Source organism: Acinonyx jubatus, chromosome C1 (genome assembly GCF_027475565.1).
Source record: "Acinonyx jubatus isolate Ajub_Pintada_27869175 chromosome C1, VMU_Ajub_asm_v1.0, whole genome shotgun sequence".
NCBI classification, from domain to species: domain Eukaryota; kingdom Metazoa; phylum Chordata; class Mammalia; order Carnivora; family Felidae; genus Acinonyx; species Acinonyx jubatus.
In genome coordinates, this window is record NC_069381.1 from 192,305,698 (window position 1) to 192,327,620 (window position 21,923).

At 37.4% G+C, this 21,923-nt stretch overlaps 1 protein-coding gene across 1 annotated transcript in view; it reads left to right on the forward strand.

Annotated features, from left to right (window-relative positions):
- Window positions 1-21,923, forward strand: part of CPS1 (carbamoyl-phosphate synthase 1) — a 127,500-nt gene that overhangs the window by 17,888 nt on the left and 87,689 nt on the right. The window contains exons 2-9 of the mRNA XM_027051699.2: window positions 4,330-4,439; window positions 8,163-8,307; window positions 9,840-9,929; window positions 11,861-11,917; window positions 15,243-15,335; window positions 18,085-18,174; window positions 19,883-20,011; window positions 21,021-21,127. Of these exons, the coding sequence (XP_026907500.1) occupies window positions 4,330-4,439; window positions 8,163-8,307; window positions 9,840-9,929; window positions 11,861-11,917; window positions 15,243-15,335; window positions 18,085-18,174; window positions 19,883-20,011; window positions 21,021-21,127 (821 nt within the window). The remainder of the gene's footprint in view (window positions 1-4,329; window positions 4,440-8,162; window positions 8,308-9,839; window positions 9,930-11,860; window positions 11,918-15,242; window positions 15,336-18,084; window positions 18,175-19,882; window positions 20,012-21,020; window positions 21,128-21,923) is intronic.

A 21,923-nucleotide genomic window follows, 5' to 3' on the forward strand; every position in this document is an offset into this window, starting at 1 on the left:
CCTGTATCAGGCTCTGTGCTGACAGCTCAGAGCCTAGAGCCTGCTTTGGATTCTGTGTCCCCCTCTCTCTCTCTGCCCCTCACCTGCTTGTGCTCTGTTTCTCTGTCTCTCTCTCAAAAATAAATAAACATTCAAAATAAAAAAATAGTCGTATGCTTAACTGTCTGAACCACCCAGGCACCTCTGTAAAATTTTAATTTTTATTACTTAAAGCATAGATGGAAAAGGAAGGGTGAATTCTTGTATTAAAGAGACATTTTCTGAAGGAAAGGATATTTTATGTATCTTTGTATCTCTAGGTGCATCAATGCTATTCTTTTTGAGGTTTCTTCTTTGTAGAAAGAAGTGCATTCATGCACATATCTAGTCCTTTTGTTAGAGGGGATGCCTGGGGACATTTGTCCATGTATTTCCAGAGACTAGGGTAGGACATGGCACATGGTAGGAGCTCGATGACGTTTTGAACGGAATGTCTAAATGGTATTATTGGCATATACATTTTTATTAAACACACAGAGACCATGTTGTGATAGAGGTCATTTGCTTAGTAGAATTCATATTTATTTATACTTGGTTACTATTACCGACATTCTATGAGTGTATAGGCTTCTCTTCAATAAGGTTTCCTTTGTACTTTTAGCATTCAAAGTATTAAAGTGCTCTGGCAGTAAGCACTTAAATTATCACTTAATGTTACCATCTAATTTCTAGGCTACGGACATCTTTCTACTAGGACTGAGGCTACTAAAATATTGTATAATAGTAACAAGGTGATTTCTTTTGGACTCATTGGAATGAAATAGCATTTGGGGAACTATTAGCTAGAAGAGGGGATTCCAAATAATAGCTCTTTGTTCAGAGTTCCTCTATCAATTCATAGATAAGTCAATTGGCACTCATCATTTTAGACTCATCAGAGACCCATGTAGTTAAGTGGAATATAAAGGGTACTATAGGCAATAAACAGAAGCCTTGTAACAATGTAATGTGTAGTGACAAAGAGGATTGGAAGATCTATAAAAGCTGCCAAAAAGAACAAAAAATATAATTAAAGGATCAAAAAGACATATTGAACAGAATCTCAGGGACTATTTCGGGCAACAGTAAATGTCTCCTCAAATATATCTTTAAAAGACTGAAAGCAAAGTAGGAAACCAGTCCCATGGAGAGAGAAAGAAAAATACCACATAGATTTGTAGGAACAGGCTAGCAGGAGTTGGATTTGCTTATGTTAATTTTTACCTTTCTTTAAAATAATTAGATGGTGCCTAACCTAGAGATCAGAAAATTTAAAACTCTTAGATGAGAAGAGAAAAGAAAGAAAAATGAAAACAGAGATGATATTTTAGGCAGGTGGGGCTTAGAGTAGGATAGATAAACTGGTGTATAGAAAACAGTGGAAATTTGTAGTTGGCCCTCATTTTGCCAACTACGTTTATTATAAGTTCTATCAAAGTTATATATCGTTTAGGAAAATGTTTGCTTCCCTCCTTCCATTTTGTGAAAGCATGTAGGTTACACATGACTTCTGAAGAACAGAAAATATTTTTAGTAGAAGACTTTTTTTTTTTTGACAGTGAATTTTCATTACTTGGACCAAAGAGTTTCGCCTAGTGAAATATGTCAGAGATATGTGGGAAATTTTCCCATTAAAAATACCCCTACTGAGAACTATCACCATAGACATTTGATTAGCTTGTAATAATTTTAGCACTCTTACTTCCTAAAATCCTCCACCTGGGTCTTGAGTTGTAAATAAACAATAGTTGACAAATTGAAATGAAATGCGAGATAAGAGAATCATGCTGTTAGAAAAAGTGACATGCAAAGCTGACTTCCTGTGTATAGAAGCAGAATCCAGAACTTGTATGGAAGTCCTGTCATCACTCATATTACGTTAATTACTCATTGTGGTTTCCTTTGTGCTCAGTAATTCCAAAAGCTTTTTTAGTTTAGTTGATGAGAAGATAAACGATAACTATTCAAAGGTAAAGTGTCAAGCTTGAGATCTCGAACACTGGTTCCAAGACTATACATAAAACAAAAACTTATCTCAAAGGTGATTTTTACACCAAGTAAAGGACAAAATTCTTTTGGCTAACTTTGCCTATGGACGCACACACACACACACACACACACACTCATAGTCAGAAACACATATAAGATGTGCAGACAGCATTTTGTCCCCATTTCTCAGAAATATGTGTTTTCAATCCATGCATAGTACCTCCAATTAAAAACAAGAACTTTCTGGTTGAGAGAAATACCTTAAATATGTCTATTTTATTTTATTTTATTGAGAGAGGAAAAGAGAGAGAGAGAGCAGGGGAGGGGTAGAGGAGAGAAAGAATCTTTTTTTTTAAAGAAAATTCTTTTTTTAAAAAATATTGTTAAAGTTAATATATTTATTTATTTTGAAAGAGAGGGAGGGAGGGAGGGAGAAGAGAGAGGGAGGGAGAAGAGAGAGAGAGAGAGAGAGAGAGAGAGAGAGAGAGAGAGAGACAGGCAGAGAGAGAGAATCCCAAGCAGGCTCCATACTGTCAGCACAGAGCCCCATGCGGGACCTGACCCCAGGGTCTGTGAGATCATGACCGGAGCTGTAATTAAGAGTTAGCTGCTTAACTGACTGAGCCACCAAGGTGCCCCAAACATATCAATTTTAATAGGAAATACTAAAATATTTTGCTTGCAAATATTTTGTGTGTATGTATACCCACACATAAATAATATTTAGGCACAGGGTATATTGGTTTAAAGATGATCAAACACTACTTTATACAAAGAGCATCATTCCAATGGCCAGAGATTTGTGGACTTTGTACCTAAAAGACACATTATATTTCTACAGAGAAGACTTCTATAGAAAAATAATCAGGGTTTTCCATTTTAGCACTTGAATAACTGAGTGCCTGTTGCAAAGTTAGAGGAATATAGTAACGGAGGTCTGTAAATCACTTACTGAGTTTCAGCTATATACCAGGTTGGTGTGTGTGTGTGGGGGGGGGGTGTGGATGGCAGGGCGCAAAAGGGTTAGACACTATGAGTCCAGTCCTAAAAATGTAAGAGAAAGCAAGTAGAGAATTCATGTTTCTCTTTAATGGCCGCACTTAATCTTTGCAGAAGGACCTGCACACTGATCTCCCTTACTTCATCAATTTCAACTCATGGCTGAATTTGTTTCATATTTCTACCCATTTGCCCTAACCCCTGAATATTTTGAAGGAGATTATTTTATCCTTAAGTATTTCAGTGTATATCTTAAGAAAAACACTCTTAAATATAAGCATAATGCCATCTTCAATCTTAAAAATTTATGCTAAAAATTAATCAAATTTCCTCAATTCTTGCAGAGATGTTTTTCCTCATCTTATTTTTTAAAACCATGTTTCACTTATTTTGTCCTGTAGTTTCTTACAGAGTTTATATTTTGAATTGCAAAGTACAGTTTAACACATTTCTCTCTTCCCTGAATTTTATGGAAATTGAGATTTGACCTAAATTATTTAAACAATAGAATTTAGGGTATTTTTGAAGAGTGGCCAATGTCTGCTTCTTAGATAAGTTTCCTCATTGTCCGTCTTCTTAGCCAAGAATTTACAGAAGCTAGTTCAAAGATTAGCATGGTGAAGTTATCAAATTCAGAATGCCTTGGACTCTAAAAAGAGAACCAGACATGGATATCATTAACTCTACTAAAAAATATAATGTGATCTATTTTTAGATGTTTCATAGTGCTTGCTTCTGTGTCAGTATTAATAGAGCGATAAGGTTGCAGCTTCTTTATGACCATAAAGCTAGTGTGGAGGGGCAGGCCTTGGGAGCATGAAATCAAATACAAGAGTTCTCTGGAACACAATTTGATGGATAATCTTGAATATTCCTTCTAGCTCTAAACCTCAGAGTGATGATGAGCTGTCTGGTACAATACGCAATGTTTTTGCAAACTCATGAACTTCCCTTAAAGCTATACTTGAGCATAGCTATGAAATATTAAGGGGGCAAAAGATAGACACATAGCATTTCAGCTCAACTGAAATATTTTTGGATTGTCAGTAACTCTACAAGTAGATTCGGAATATACAATGTATCAACATGCTGCAGTTCCTCTTTCAAGCAAAACAAAATAAAACACCTTCCAGTGACAAGAGCCACAGGTTTGAAGAAAAGTGACAAGGAACAGGAGCGCAACTCCAAATATAGGCAGTACGGTTTCATCAAATGTACTGTACATTTATTTAACACATTTGCGTATTGTATCTTTGGATATTTTTCAACTAGTTGTGCCTCGTGTTTTGTATTCTGCTAAGATTCGTGAATCTGTTCCTTTAGGCACAGACAGCACACATTGTCCTGGAAGATGGAACAAAGATGAAAGGCTACTCCTTTGGCCATCCATCCTCTGTTGCTGGTGAAGTGGTTTTTAATACTGGCCTAGCAGGGTGAGTAATGCTCGTGTGCCAAGGTTTTATTCTTCCTTTATGCAGAGGAATAACGAGATGATCTTACTCATGGTGGTAGGTTGAAATCATCACATTATGCTAAGATTGCATATTGTCCTGACATCACACTGAGCCTGTATGTTGTCTAGTCTAGCCATCCCGGAAAGAAGGCAGGGACACAAACTCCTCCCTGCTGCTGTAAATGAAAGAGAACATGGACCCTGGTATTACCCTGGAAATAAGGAATACAAGTAATTCTAGAAAACTGGGGTCCGAGGTGACAGGTTCTGTTAGATTAGTAAGTGGCTTCTGCAAGGAAAGGTATGGAGCAAGGAAAAGGATGGGCATCTCATTCTAGTGTCATTCCTTCAGTGAAGTTAAGAGTCAGATTTGCACAGTTAATATGAACTACTGTAAGGAGCTGGGACAGTTCTTAGATATTCTATGTAAATTCACACTGTAATAAGAAAGGCGAAATAACAGGTACATTTATTTTCTTGAAGCAATCAAAAGGAGAGCAGGTTCATGGATCTGACATTTTCAAAATTGTCAACTGAAACCCAACTTAGTATTTAAGATCTGCTAATAGATACACAGCAACAAAGATAAGAGCTGCTGCAGAAATCACGTAGCTGTTCTTATCTAGCCAACAAATATTTGTTCATCTGGGAACCAGGAGACTGAAGTTCTGGTCTAAACTTCAATGACAACTGGTTATACAATATTGAGAAAATCCCTTAACCTTTCTGAATCATAGTTTCCACATACAAAAATGAGGATGCTGGATTAGATAGTAATTTATAGTTGGGATTAAAAAAAAATATGAGTTCTTTAAAAAATATGACCGGATGGTTTCAAGAGGTTTCCATTAGAGACTCGGTGGACTAAACTTCTATAGCATAGAATATTTAATACATTTTTTGGGAAAATTCAGTTAACCTTATAAAGACACGGACACATTGAGTTAATGGATATTGAGATTATCCACTGGCCAAACTTCCATTATACTATTAACATATATTCTTCTCTAAACTCTTGGCTCTCCGTTTGAAATAAAGAATATTAGATGGGTTTTAAAATAGTTCCACTGGTGAGAACATTAAATTACAGTGTATGAAAGCTGTTTGCAAAGTTTTGCTTCACCAGGCAATTATTTAAGCTTTTCGACAGCACTAATTACTAGCTGTGTTAATATACCTGCCAACAGACAACTGTTTAATATAGATCAGAATGATGGAGGGCACTAGAGTTTTCTTCTCTGTGATAGATTATGGGTAATAAATCTTGTCACATCACAAAAGTCAAACAGGACCTGATGGATTAATTTGCTTCTCATGTTGCAGTTCTCTAGGACAAGCTGTATTTATTCATTTACTGGAGAGAGTATTGTAAGCATATGTTTAAAGGGAATGGCCAGTTCTTTTATGGAGAGAAAGAAGAAAGGGAAGTAAAATTAAATTAATTAAAGGTGTTTCTGATGTACGAAAAGGCATTCATTAGATTAGTCCACGGACCCTATTTTCCATTGAGAACTGTTGTTTTCATTCATTGTGTGGCTCACTCAGTAAGGTAATTAAAGGTGTTATTTTGTTTTTCATCTTCAAGAAATGCATTTTTATTGTGTGTAAGCCTTGGTTAAAAAATTGGCAGTTCCTGACAGGTGAAAGGCATCTGAGAAATTAGCTGATAGAGGTGTGGATAAGTATGAGAGCACCTAGTCACCTAAGGGTTTGCAGAGCTGAAAGACTAAGTGTTCTATTGACAAAAGTAGTTCTGGGAGGAGCTTGTCTGGATGGGGTTGAAGAATTTATGTCGACTACTTCCTGTGTTGAACTGTATTGGTTTCAAGGTTGTTGATTCTGTCCCCCTTAGCATTTACATTCATTTTCACTAATAATCTACAAGAAAGATTTGGTTTAACTCATTCTACAGAAAGTGAAAATGCGAGAAGGGGGCCACACTTGCAATAGATTCCAGTGCATGGAATAGTTATAGATAACACCTGGTATTTACTGGAATAATGTTCCTTACTACTAAGAATAAGAGTGATATATATGCATATATATATATGTATATATATATATATAATAAAAATGAGAGTATATGTGTTTTTATTTATTATTTTGAGAGAGAGACATAGAGCAGGGGAGGGGCAGAGAGAGAGAGGGAGACACAGAGTCCAAAGCAGGCTCCAGGCTCTGAGCTGTCGGCACAGAGCCCGACGTGGGGCCCGAACCCACAAACCGTGAGATCACGGCCTGAGCTGAAGTCAGACGCTTAACCGACTGAGCCACCCAGGCGCCCCTAGAATTTATGTGTTTTTAATTTTCAAATAAAGACCTAATGCATTCCTCCCTAACTCCACATCAGTACTTTAAATTAGTTGTTTGGAGTCTTTTGATTTAGAAGTCAGAAGTGCTTGAGGTCAATTTTTGTGGGGTTGATTTTCTTTTCTAAGTTGATAATAACTCCAAGTTATATACCTTTTTCTAAAGCTATGTTAAAAATCAACTTCACTGAGTAATTCTTTCATAGAATACATGTAATCTTTTTTTTCCCTTTCTCCGGACTTTAAAATAAAAACCTACTACATTTATGTTATTAATTCTGGTATAGATATTAATTCATTCATTTTAAATGTTCAGTGAATTTTAATAAACATATATACCCATGCAGCCACTATTGATGTAATAAGGATTCTCTTCAGTTTCCTAAATGATATTTTTTAAAAAACTTAAAAATATTTGACAGTTAGTATTTTGGTGATATTGGCCCTAACAGTAAATATTAGTTTGGACTCATGTCTGGTAGACAAGTGGAAACTTCAGGATATCTGCAAACTTTAAATAGAACAATATTTAAAAAATAAAGACTCTATGGGGCGTCTGGATGGCTCAGTCGGTTAAACGTCTGACTCTTGGTTTCGACTCAGGTCATGATCTCACCATTCGTGAGTTCGAGCCCTACGTGGGGCTCTGCACTGACAGTGTGGAACCTGCTTGGGTTTCTTTCTCTCTCTCTGCCCCTTCTCTGCTTGTGTGCATGCACTCTCTCTCTCTCTCTCAAATAAATAAACTTAAAAAAAATATTAAAAAACAATGAAGACCCTGTGAAGGAAATTGTAAGGAATTAAAAATTTTAAGAAATTGAGGGAATGAAAATTATGAGAATATGCCTTAGTACTTAAGAGTCCATTTGTTTTAAAAGCAGAATCAGACCCACAAGTACAGAGAACAAACTATACGGTTGCCAGAAAGAGGGGTGGGGGAAGGGCAAAATGGGTAAAGGAGAGTGGAAAGTACAGGCTTCCAGTTATAGAATAAATAAGTCACAGGAATAAAGGGTACCACATAGGGAATATGGTCAGTGATACCGTAATAGCCTTGTGTCATGACAGATGGTAGCTACACTTGTGAGCAGAGCATAACACATAGAGATGCTGAATTACTATGTTGTAGGCCTAAAATTAATGCAACACTGTTTGTCAACTATACTCAAATGAAAATAAAAAAAAAAAAGAATCAGTTTGTCTTTTCATATCAGTCATATCATGGGATACATTTTCATCTTCTAGATTTTCTAAAATCTAGAAGCAGGTTTACAGGATTTTAATCTCATGTTCTGTCATTTTCAAGGGTTCAATAGTTAAGAGCATGTATGTGTGTTGTAGTTTTGTAGTTACGTGCATTTTTTTGTTGGTAATTTTTTGACGTGTTTACTCAGGTACCCAGAAGCCCTTACTGACCCTGCCTACAAGGGACAGATTCTCACCATGGCCAATCCCATTATTGGGAATGGTGGAGCCCCTGACACTACTGCCCTGGATGAACTGGGACTCAGCAAATATTTGGAGTCTGATGGAATTAAGGTAGTGCCAGCGACGACTATTTAAAAAGTCTCCATCTGGGGTGTCTGCCTGGCTCGGTCGCTAGAGCATGCAACTCTTGATCTCAGGGTCGTGAGTTTGAGCCCCATGTTGGATGTGGAGTCTACTCTAAAAAAAACAAGAAGTCTTGGGGCTCCTGAGTGGCTCAATAGGTTGAGCATCTGACTTCAGCTCAGGTCATGATCTCACAGCTTGTGAGTTCAAGCCCCGCGTCAGGCTCTGTGCTGACAGCTTGGAGTCGAGCCTGTTTCAGATTCCGTGTTTCCCTCTCTCTTTGTCCCTCCCCTGCTCACTTTCACTCTGTCTCTCTCAAAAATAAATAAACATAAGGGGCACCCGGGTGGCTCAGTCGGTTAAGCGTCCGACTTCGGCTCAGGTCGTGATCTCATGGTCGGTGAGTTTGAGCCCCACGTTGGGCTCTGTGCTGACATCTTAGAGCCTGGAGCCTGCTTCAGATTCTGTGTCTCCCTCTCTCTCTGCCCCTCCCCCACTCATGCTCTGTCTCTCTCTGTCTCAGAAATAAATAAACATTTAAAAATATAAATAAAATAAGTAAATAAACATAAAAAAAGAAGAAGTCTCAACTGAAGGGGGGATAGTTGATTTATTTTTAAGAATCTAGGATGGGCAAAGTTTCTCTCTAATACTGTAGTACAAACCATTAAATTCATGTTCTCAACCTTATTCCTATGTATATGAGAATAATTTTTAACATAACATTATTTTGAATTTCATTTTTCATGACACTTTGCATTTGTTCTTAATGCCTTGGATGAAACTTGGCTTAATTTGGAAAGATGTTGTTATGAGTCTAAATGACAACTATGCTGCAAGAAATAGTGATGAATTACCCTTTAAAAGATCCTTGGTAATCAACTCTGTATCAACTATTTGCCTTTTAATCTTATCTTATTTAGAGGATGAATAAAAGATAACTTGTATGCCATTTTAAAAGTAAACACATTAAGATTTCCTAATCAAAATAAATTTGGATAATATTAGGAATGTGGACCATATAAACAATTAAAAAACGTGTACTCCAAATTAATCACTCTATGTTTTCATTCTTTTTTGTTTTTTTTGCCACTCTATTTTTGAATGACTTGGACTGATCATTTAGATTAATTCTATTTCTCACAATTTTCCCCATATTTCTCAGTCTCCTTTAAATGTAGCCAAAAATTACTTATTCTTCATGTACATTAAACAAATGATTATTAACTAGATTATTGACAAATTCCATGGAGAAAAGGTACCAGGGTGCTGAGAAGTCGGGGACAGGAGTTAGCAACTGGTCTAAGACTTTTCCTCAACATGGTAATTAAGGCAACAGTGATGTATTTTAAGAGAAAAATGTTGATCCTGTTCCTTTTCCTTCAAGTCCCAAGGATTTTAAGCCTTGTATCAATGGATATAATAAACCTTTTTAAAAAAATGCAAACTGACTGTTATGACAAGTCACAAGAATTGTGTAATATTTCGTGGTCACACCTTTCAAACAACTCTGTTTCTAGGTTGCAGGTTTGCTGGTTCTGAACTATAGCAATGACTACCACCACTGGCTGGCTAACAAGAGTCTTGGGCAGTGGCTACAAGAAGAAAAGGTGAGAAATACGCAGGCTGCACTGCCTGGACTAATTCTCTCTCTCTCTCTCTCTCTCTCTCTCTCTCTCTCTCTCTCGGACCAATTCTCTTCTAAACCCTGAGGACCACATATTTTTAGTGTAATCCACTAGGTGGCACATGCTTGGTAGCACTTCTCTTTGAGGAAAGGGGCTAGAGAAAATTTTAGAATTTTCTATATTCTTGAGCCACTTAATTTTCCCATCCCCTTTTACCCAGGACCACGGTATGTATTTCTGTAATGGCTTTTAGTACCAGCCTTACCATCAACTAGCTGTGTGATTTTGTGCAGGTCGTGTAACCATACCACACTTTCTAAATCTTTAACTCTTATGAGAGCATAAACAGATTGCTATTAAGTTTCTTTTAGCTTAAACGTTGTGCCTCTATGATGCATAATTAGATATAATCTTATTTGAAGTAGTACGTGAAAAGGGCTAAAAACGTTATCTTATACTTTCCTTAGTTTAAGTATTATTTTGTAATAAAGTAACAGGATTCTCCTGGTTTGAATGTCAGATGTACTTAAAGTTAAGGGACCCGCTATATTTGGCTTCATCTCCAGTGTTGCTGGAGCTGCTTTTTGTTGGATTGGTGCGGGGCCCGTAACTGGCAGAATATGATTCCGAGAAAGCTCTGCCACGCCAATGAGCATCTGTGTATTGGGGCTAACTGTTGCTCCTTTCTGAGAAATCAAGAAATCTTAATTTTGGCTTCCTGGGTCTCATTCTTTCTAGATTTTGAAAGGGAGAAGAAGGCATTTATGTCATCCCCTGAATTACTACTGTTTTATTCTCAACCATTATCTGAATTTACTTCCCTTACCCAGACAACTAATTTTTGTAATGGTCATTGAGGAGACCCTCGCTCTAGTGTTTCCTTTGTGTCATTAGGGAACTGACATGACAGCTGCTCTGCGTAAGAACTAACAGTTTGAGGAAGAACTTAATTCATGACTTGTTAGTTTGTTTTTAAAATGTGCTTGGAATAGGGGCGCCTGGGTGACTCAGCTGGTTAAGCCTCCGACCCTTAATTTTGGCTCAGGTCAAGATCTCAAAGTTGGTGAGATCTTGCCCTTTGTGGGGCTATGTACTGACAGCATAGGGCATGCTTGGGATTCTCTCTTCCCCTTTGTCTCTGCCCCTGTCTCAAAGTAAATAAATATACATTAAAAATTTTTAAAAAAACGCACTTTGAATAGAGTAGAAGAGGGTCTAAGAGAGTAATCAGTTCACCTCATTCTATGTATGTACAGGTGAGGAAAAACATGTTGCTCAAACATCACTGAAATAAATGGTGGGAGAAAAGAAATTAGAACTTATTTTTCGGGTTCCTAACTCATCGCCCTTTTATTTTACCATATCTGTCTCTATCCAAACTACTCAAAGAAAAGAAAACAAATGGTGGTATTGCCTGATTTCCTAATAGGATGGGCAAACTTATTACATCCTGATTACTTAGCAAGCACCTTCAGAAAAATGTGTTGAGTGTGTAGTAGGTAGTAGGAACATTTGGCTCAAAACATGGATTTGCATGTATTTACATAAGATTGCTTCTGCAGTTCACAAATCCATTATTTATCTATATAAATACATGTAATAATGTAAATATATAACATTGCCTCTTTAACATCTTGTGTTAAAAGAAACGAAACTATAGCAGAAGATTGATGTTCAGAATTTCTCATTTTTTATTCTGTGGAAGGTCCTGGGTATTCAGAGTCCTGTTCCCAACTGGAACAGCAATTTACCGTGTTCTGACAACACAGTCACCCTGGGTCAGAGTAAAGAAGGAGTAGGGAAATTATTTACTGCTCAAGAAGATAGATGATGCTAAGTTTGTAACTTGAAAACAGTATGCTGGATCTTATTTCCTCCAATTTCACTGTCACTACAAATTTTCTTTCTTATAGGTCCCTGCAATTTATGGAGTGGATACAAGAATGCTGACTAAAATAATTCGGGATAAGGTATGATCATCATCTTTAGCCAACCCTATGTTTCTTTATATGTGTATATATAATTCTTTATATATGTGTATGTATATTTATATATACATATATAATTTATATATATAAATTAAAAATAGTATATATACTATACTCTCTCTCTATAAACTTAAATATTATATATTTTTCTCAGTGCTCAGGGAATCCAACAGTATGAAAGAGCAAATCTGGCCAATTTCTGTCATTTGGTCCTCTGTCATTTTGTTTTACTATTTCTAATGTAATTTTTCAGACTTAATACTTGATTGGGATGTTTGTTGCTGAATGGATTTGAGATTAATTCACTTGGCAGCAGGATATTGACTGCCCACTGGGTGTTCACTATCCCAGTGAGTCAAGGCCTTTATAAGTCAGCTCATGTGACAGTGAGACCAGTGGAGGAGGTAACCAGGTGCATAATAATTTTGCCTCAGTTGAATGCTGGCATGCTGAAAGATGTAAACTAGAAAGTGTGCAACACTTTTCCTGTTATTTGTTCGGTTTCCTTGGAGTGGTTATCTGTGAAATTAGTGAGTTCTATTTCATAAGTGTGTCCAATGAGCCCTGCATACGTTACCTCAATTATATACTCTTTCTTAAGACTGTTCAAAAGACCAAGGTGGTAAAAGGTAAGTTTAACTTCTAGTTGGCACATCTCATAGCTGAAACATCTGACCCCTCCTTTGACAATATCTCATCACCATCTGCTTGCTTTTTCTTGTTGTAAGAGGAGGGCACTATTTTTTTTTCATACACAAAATCTTCACATCCCAAAACACAAAGACACTTTACTTCACTACCATGAACTAAATTCCCCAAATGCCAGTGAATTTTTTTCATTGAATTGTATTACATAAAAAAGAAAAAATAATAAATGATACATTTGCAAAGTGAAATGGATTCTTCAAGCAAATCTGTTGCAGACTCCCTGTTAGAAAGTATATTGACATAGGATCTCTGTACACAGAAAGAACAGCTTTCTGAAAACAGCTCTTTGTAAATAAGGCACACCACATACCCGTGACCAGAAGGAGGACAGTGAGAGTTTACAATATCCTGTCCCTCACCTCTGCTTTTACTTCCTCCTTCATAATTTTCCCGAGAATAGATGTTAATGAGATTGTACATCCCAAGTTGATTCTTGTGTTTTCTTAGCCCAGTGGTATTGTGGGAGCAGTAAACAGTGGTAAGGCTACTTGAATGGGAAGGGAATAAAATTGGGGAATTCAATTTGGGCTGCAGAATCAGCGGGTGAATAAAAATATAGTCAAGCCTAATGATTTGGAAAAATGCTTTACAAGACTATATTGTACTCGTCATGTGGTATGTTGGCTTAAGATGAACCCTCTTTTATCACAGGTGGTTACGTTCTCAAAATTCGGCTGAATAGTGGCACCTGGGTGGCTCAGTCAGTTAAGTGTCTGACTCTCGACTCTTGATTTTTGGCTCAGGTCATGATCTCTTAGTTCCTGAGCGGGAGACCCATGGGATTCTCTGTCTCCCTCTCTCTGCCCCTCCTCCACGCACACACTCCTCTCTCAAAAATAAATAAACATTAAAAAAATAGGCTGAATGGATTAGCACAGGTAAAATAGTAGTATTGCCTCTTATATTTGACTATGTTGGTTATATTTGACTATGTTGGTTCATATTAAAAATGTATATTTTGTGACTTTCTGTTCTGTTAATCTTAGGTTGAAAGGTAAGATTGTATTTCATTCAGCATGCTTTAAAAAAAGAAGGAATGAGAACTGAAAACCACATTTCAAAATTAGGGATCCATAAACATGGTCAAGGAATTCTGTGATTTGGATGATAAGAGTAAATAGAGACCATCATGAAATGTAATAATCCAGCGTGGAAGTGAAAAGTGGTTTATAGTTCTTTTTCCCAGAGTGTGAGGTAGCACTCCGGTCTAATAATCACATCGAAATAACCATCATGTTTGAATGATGTGCTGGTACATTCTACCCTCACTCATTCCCAAGTGACTACTTCTTCCCTTAAGGAATACATTTCAAAAGGAAACAAAAGCTTCTTTCTCTTTCCTTCAATGCAGTAATTTCTTGGAGAAAGGCAAATCAATGAATTATTTTGACTCCCTCCCACCCCTAATAAAGTCTTGATTACTAAATGTAATATGCCATTTTCCTAAATGGAAAAAAACTAGACTTACTAATAAGTAAATCTCAAGACATTGCTAATAATAAGAAAACATTTGCCATCTTCAGCTAGCAAGGCTAATTTGTGAAAACTTCAGAGAGGTCTAAACATTCTTTAAAGTTCAGGTCCTTAAGGACACCTGGACATTTACATATCTAAAGCAGTGAATATTTTCAATGCTTCTTCTCAAAATTGATGACTTACTTGGCATTTCATCTTTCTTTCTTTCTTTCTTTCTTTTAAAAATTTTTTTTAATGTTTATTTATTTTTGAGACAGAGGGAGACAGAGCGCAAGTGGGGGAGGGGCAGAGAGAGAGGGAGACACAGAATCTGAAGCAGGCTCCAGGCTTTGAGCTGTCAGCACAGAGCCTGATGCGGGCCGAGCCCATGAACCATGAGATCATGACCTGAGCTGAAGTTGGACACCCAACCGACTGAGCCACCCAGGCACCTCTTTCTTCTTTCTTTCTTTCTTTTTTCTTTTTTCTTTCTTTCTTTCTTTCTTTCTTTCTTTCTTTCTTTCTTTCTTTCTTTCTTTCTTTCTTTCTTTCTTTCTTTCTTTCTTTCTTTCTTTCTCTTCTTTCAAGTTATCTCTATGCCCAATGTGGGGCTCAAACTCATAACCCCGAGATCGAGTCACATGCTTTACTGACTGAACCAGCCAGGTGCCCGCATTTCACATCTTTTTGTGAATGAATTTTACTATCATAATGTAATTAATTCTCATTCTTTTCTATTTTCTACAATTTTTAGATTTCTTATTTTCTTCTCAATAGATTGTTTTGTCCATGTCTCCCATGAACTATCTTTAGGTCATATGCACTAAGGGAATAGGTAGCCTAAATAGTTTATTTGGCACCAGTCTGGAGCTTGGAGGCCTGAATTCTGATGCCTTTTGATCTTGCTTACTCCAGGTCACAATCTCAGCCCTAAAAAAAATGAATTGTACTTCCCAGAGCATTTCTCAAAATGTACCATGCATCTTTCCAGGTTGAGAAGATGAGGATCTTCTTTCTGCTGATGGTTTTGAGTAGTTATAAAGACATTTAGATCTTGGAGCTGCTGTGTAGGTCCCTGTGAATGGATCCTGTTAGCACCTTGACTGTTGCTCCCTTTTAACTGTCTAATTTTTTGATTTGACAGGGTACCATGCTCGGGAAGATTGAATTTGAAGGTCAGTCTGTGGATTTCGTGGATCCAAATAAGCAGAATTTGATCGCTGAGGTTTCAACCAAGGTGAGAGATTTCCCTTCACATTTTGTAGTTTTATTTCTTGTAATATCAAAATTTTCACTGAGGCGGAGGTCATCTTCCTGAAGCACCAGAGTTGAGGGAAAAAAGGATCTCATAGCATCTGAAATGTACAAGTCATTCCGTTTAAAGTTAGTAACTTTTTGGGGTGCCTGGGTGGCTCAGTCGGTTAAGCGTCCGACTTCAGCTCAGGTCACGATCTCAGGGTCCGTGAGTTCGAGCCCCGCGTCGGGCTCTGGGCTGATGGCTCAGAGCCTGGAGCCTGCTTCCGATTCTGTCTCCCTCTCTCTCTGCCCCTCCCCCGTTCATGCTCTGTCTCTCCCTGTCTCAAAAATAAATAAACGTTAAAACAAAAATTTAAAGTTAGTAACTTTTACTTGCATTGATTTAGCATCAATCAGAATGGCTATGGAGAACAACATTTCATGAAGAATTCCAGCTGTGAGGACTTTGGTCCACCAGGTTCTTTTTTTCTTTTTTTTTAATGTTTATTTATTTTTGACAGAGAGAGAGAAAGAAAGAGAACGAGTGGGGGAGGTGTAGAGAGAGAGGGAGACACAAAATCCAAAGCAGGCTCCAGACTCTGAGCTGTCAGCACTGAGCCCGACTCACTGCTCAAACTCATGAACCATGAGATCATGACCTGAGCCAAAGCTGGACACTTAACCAACTGAGCCACCCAGGTGCCCCTACCAGGGCCTTTTCTTAAGAAAATGTTATTAAAGGACTGAAAATTGCCTGATTAATAGCATGTCAGCCTCAGAGAAAACACATGTTGATATTATCTGGTATTCCTGTTCCTATTTCTATTCACATGGAAATGGGAGACAAGGATTAGAGGTCCCAGACAATCAGTACTGAGCCTTGATGTTGGGCTCAGACATGCATTCACAGGATGCTGAAGCATAAGAGAGATGAGTTGTTAAAGAAAGTGAATTTTAAATTATATGTAATTGTTTATATATCTGAAATTTGATCATGCCATATGCAGTAATGTCTTGTTTTTAATTCCAAAATTTGTCCATTCAAATGGCATGGAACTATTTTTCTGTATTTTTTTCTAGACATTTCCCTGTGAAGTGATTTGGTCTGAGACACAGCATGAAAAAGTGCTATTTACCTTTTAGAATTGAGAGCTACCTTGGGGATCTAGTGTAGGATTTTCCACATGTGAGAAATGTTGACCTAGAGAAATTCACCTTAAAAAAATTCTGTGGTAATGAGGTTGAAAACGCTGCATAACATATTCCTCTCTTCAAGAGTCATAATACAAATTCATATATTCATGTGTCTGTGAATTCTTGCTTAAAACTGCTGTCATTCTGTATGAAGAGCATATAATGTATTTGTGTAGAGACTAGAAAAAAAGAACCTACCTGTATTTTTATATACATCATATGAAGAGAGAGATTGCAATGGTGAAAACTGGCCCTGTTTCTTGATGCTTGGTGCAATTAAATAATTTCATTGTAACTGTGATAAAATGCATATTTGTATCAGACTATATTCTATGAGTTTTATTTGGATATGGTTGATAACTTAACTCATTGTCTTGTAATTGCAATTTGATGTAGCTACAACTAGATGGTAATATTGCTTTATTTTGTAGCAGAAGCCTAAGGTTAAAAATAAGTATATGCTTTTTCAAATTATGTGATGAGAGAGATTATCTGTAGCATTTATAGATCAGCTCAGCAATAATTTCTGCAGATCATGGAAAGAATGGGGTATTTTTTCTTTAGGATAGTTAGCTAAAGAAAAAATGTGACAAACTTTATATATATTTTTTCAAGTACAGTCTAAGGATTGTCATTTGCCATTCTATAGAGTGTGTGGAGAGCGGAGAGTAGAGAGTAGATATTTCAGTTAAAGTAAAATACTCTTTCAAATATCCAGGTTGCAACTTTTATCTAAAACTTTTTGGAAACATTGAAATCATCCTAAATTCAGAATATACTAGCTAATTCTCAAAGCTGAAATCCGTGTGGGCACCCAGTCCTCTAGGCTTTCTGTTTCTATTATTTCTCCTTTTATGACTTTGGGGAACTGATTCTTGGGTAAATGCCTGTGAAAATGGGTCTGACTCCAAGCAGTGCTTAAGATGTAGGTAATGATTATCATATGCTTGGGGATCCTTTTATGAAGCCTATCATTTCAATGCGGATAAATGCATAGTAACCTAAAGAGACCAGTGGTCTACACTAGCTTAGCAATCATCCGATTCTCATCCTGATTTTATCCATTAGCCCCACTGCATAAGCCTAATGCACAACAGCTCTACCCCATCCAGCCTTTATTACAAGTTGAAGATCAAGTGGTATTTAAAGCACGATGTATCTATTACCGCATCTGCCTAGCGCTGAATCAGGCGGTAATACTTGAAAATTCCGTTGCCACTGGTTGTTAATGAGGCAAATCATGGGAGAGATTATTGTTAACTATGGAAGCAACCAATTTCTCAGGGACCATCCTTATTACTGTAATCTACATTTTATGTAAAACAGCAAAGTACCCTTTGCTTCATAAGAAAAGGTGCAGTCTGTGGCACTTGCTGTGCCTTTCTTCTACATTGATTGATTGTTAACTGCCAGTCACTCCCTAGTAGTCAGCAATCACCCTGTTACCAATGTAAGTGCTAAGCATCTTCAGGTGTTATGATATGATGTGTTTATGATATTGGTGTGCTGCTCACAGCTAGACCTTCCCTCTCACTCTCTGCGTTTTCAAATGGCAGGATGTCAAGGTGTATGGCAAAGGAAACCCCACAAAAGTGGTAGCTGTAGACTGTGGCATTAAAAACAATGTAATTCGCCTTCTAGTAAAGGTAAGTAATTTGTTGCATCTCGAGGGTGAGGATTTGTAATATGGATCTTTTTAGTGTGAAACTGATTTCCTTTTTGTGTTTCAGAGAAAGCTAATGTGTTCTCTCAGAATGTTAGGGGATCCATTCTCTTTTTGCTCTCTTTGATCTACAAAATAAAATTTATTCCTGTTAAAATTAGAGATGTGGAGTGTGTTTTTAAAAAATCTTTAAAGGCCACAAACAGAAGAGTGATGACTTCTTATCACTTATTGACTGACATTCTGAGACATGCCATGCTTATTTTCTTTGAGTTTAGAGATGACCAAAAATTGAGAGTCAGTTGGAGAACTCCTCCATTGGAGTACAATTATTATGTGACAAATATTTTCAGGGATCATGCCCTGATAGAGTACAAACTTTCACATTGCTTCATATAAACTCTTAGGCAACCAATTAAAATTAAACCTTAAAAATTCTGCAGGAGAATGTAATCATTATAATGTTTCCTTAAATACTATTTTGTTGGGATTTCTCCTTATCCCACTTCTCCATCTCTCTCCCTACCTATGTCTTTCTGTTTCTGTTCCTCTCTCTCTCTCTCTCATACGCGCACATACACAGATATTTCCATAATACCAAAATCGTGAGTACAGAGGAATTCTTCAATTCACCTTCTCTTCGTTCGAGAGTATCAGCCAAATGATCTAAATCATGATTTTAAATTCTGGCCCATTTTATTAATAAAAACTTGCATGGACTCTTCAGTAGCAGATGCTGTCGATGGCCTATCTGTATCTCTTTCTCATTTCACCATTATAGGGCATTTAGCCCATCCTCCAGTTGCAAAGGCCTGCGCTTCATTGCTTGAGGGCTCTCTTTAGTTGGTTGGAGCCTATTGACTGGCAGGAAATACTATAGAATTAATGATCCCTGGAGCACCCCCTACCTAAAGTCAAGAGAAGTTCAATGTGTAACTATCTCAACTCTTACCCCATGACTGAACTATCCTGAGAGTGGATTTTCTACACACTCAGAGTTCCTCAGTGGGCTGAAGCTCTAGGTGTTTATAGAACTTGATAATGCATAATTTATTGGCGTGTGTCACAGTGTCACTTCTTAGAAACCCATCCAAATAAACTTCTTTTTCTCAAATTCTTGTCTCAGGAAATGTTTCTAGGGAAACCATCAAAGATGTCTTCCTACCCACTTCTATATACAAAAGTTCTAATTATTCAATGACAATACATATACTACAGATAATATGAGAAAACGCTAGGAAAGAAGGCTGCTGAAAAATTTGGTCAGGTAAAAAAAGCAAAATTGAAAAAGATGAGAGGTAGACTAGCATAATTTTGCAGAAAATGGATTTCTCTCTCTCTTTTTTAAAAATAACTCTCTACCACAGCTTGTGAAAATAATATTCCTGGGTGCCCAGTCAGGAATTTTTTTAGGCTCTGAAACCTCCTGAAATATGGGAAAGTACATTATTTTTTTCAGGATCAAAACTTTAAACATGTTTTTTCTTCACTTTCTGTTGACCACTGGCTCCATCTATATTATACAAAATACAGTGAGCCACCAAAGAATTTTTCCACTCAGCATTATTCGTTTGAATCATGTACTCATTTTCCCCATTAGGGAGTGGTTAATCAAGAGAAGGTCTAGGCAAAATTCTACTTTGGCAAAGAAAAATGTTATTAAGTTGATTATTTTTGCATTTCTTTTCTAGCGAGGAGCAGAAGTGCATTTAGTTCCCTGGAATCATGATTTCACCAACATGGAGTATGATGGGCTTTTAATTGCCGGAGGACCCGGGAACCCAGCTCTTGCACAACCACTAATTCAGAATGTCAAAAAGGTACAATGCTCCTGGGGGTAGTGTGTATCTGTATGTGAGGTGGAGGGACTCTGCTATGTAACTGTCACAAAGGCTGTAATATATTTTAGTTATTTCCATATTCTTTTCCACTCCTGTCTATGACCTCTGAGGCAGTGTCAGCAGACACGGTATGGGAGGAAACAAGGAGGAGAGAGTACCAGAGGCAAAAGGAACCTTTCTTTAGGCAAAGTAACTGGGATTGTGTCCTCGATTCAAGAGAGCAGGAGTCCAACCTCCAAATGTGTCTCTCTGTACAGTCGTAAAATGACAATTCACGTTTCTCACCATGACTTTGGTACCTACAACACCTTCAGGTTTCTAAAGAAACATTAAATTTTGTTTAGTTTATTAAGTACATTTTATTGAATTCTAATGCTACAAATTTGTCAGTCATGTTTTTTTTTTAATTTTTTTTAACGTTTTCTTTATTTTTGAGACAGAGAGAGACAGAGCATGAATGGGGGAGGGGCAGAGAGAGAGGGAGACACAGAATCGGAAGCAGGCTCCAGGCTCTGAGCCATCAGCCCAGAGCCCGACGCGGGGCTCGAACTCACGGACTGAGAGATTGTGACTTGAGCCGAAGTCGGACGCTTTACCGACTGAGCCACCCAGGCGCCTGTCATGTTCTTATTTATAACTTTTTTTAAGTTTATTTATTTATTTATTTTGAGAGAGTACACACACATGAGAGGGAGATGGGCAGAGAGAGAGAGAGGGAGAGAGAATATCCCAAGCAGGTTCTGCACTGTCAGCACAGGGGCTCCATCTCACTACCGTGAGCTCATGATCTGAGCCAAAATCAAGGCTCGGATGCCCGACCGACTGAGCCACCTCGGTGCCCCTATAGCCTTAACTTTTTATTCAATTACTGTTTTCTTGTTAATTAAGAAAAAAAAGGATGCTTCATTTTTATTCCTTCAGAGGCAGCATTTGGGGGGGGGGGGTGTGGGGACTGTACTCTAGTTCATAAAAATTCTCCCTGTATTAGGTTTTGGAGAGTGATCGTAAGGAGCCATTGTTTGGAATCAGTACAGGAAATTTAATAACAGGATTGGCTGCTGGTGCTAAAACCTACAAGATGTCCATGGCCAACAGGTGAGATAGTTATGCTTCTGTTTACAGGTCAAACTGGATCTGCAATGCTGTCGATAACTAAACGCAAAAGACTACATGCCATTTTCTTTAGAAAAAACAGATAACTGTACTATTACATGGTTCACAGTTGTCTGACTACCCGATACCACTTTTATTACATTTTTGAAAGGCAGCCTTCTCTAACAATAACGTTGCTGTCATTTAAAGTTATTTTCCTTCCCTTGGCATAAATTGAGGTTGCAATATCAAATGACATTATCAAATGATAGAATATCAAATGATATTCTAAGGGAAACTGTTCTGGTTTCTAACATTGTAGGACTCTAGTGTGACTTAAGAACCGGGAAGTCTTCAATCCTCTTGGTTTTACTTCTGACCCCACATGATGCCGATTTATTTAATATGGAGCTTTCCTCCATGGCCCCCCCCTCTGCATGAAGTGTAATTCAGAATAATTCAGGACAGAGTCATCTCTTTATTGTTTCCCCCACACTCTCTGGCTTTAAAATTACCTAGCTCCCTTAAAATAAATCACTTCTATTTGTCTCTCTGATAAGCTAGTGAGCAATTCTTAACTTTTTGTTATGAGTGCACTTCTCCCCTTTCTAAAATTGTACAAGTTTAATAGACCTGCTACTTAACACACAGCAAAGCTTCCTGAATTGATTTTTGTTGCTAGAATTATTGGGATTAACAATCTGTGACTTTTCTCACAGAGTAATTTTCACTAAGCAATTGAAACTTTCACGTTTTAATAGGCTTTACTTGTTCACTGTTTTACAGCAAATGTATTTAT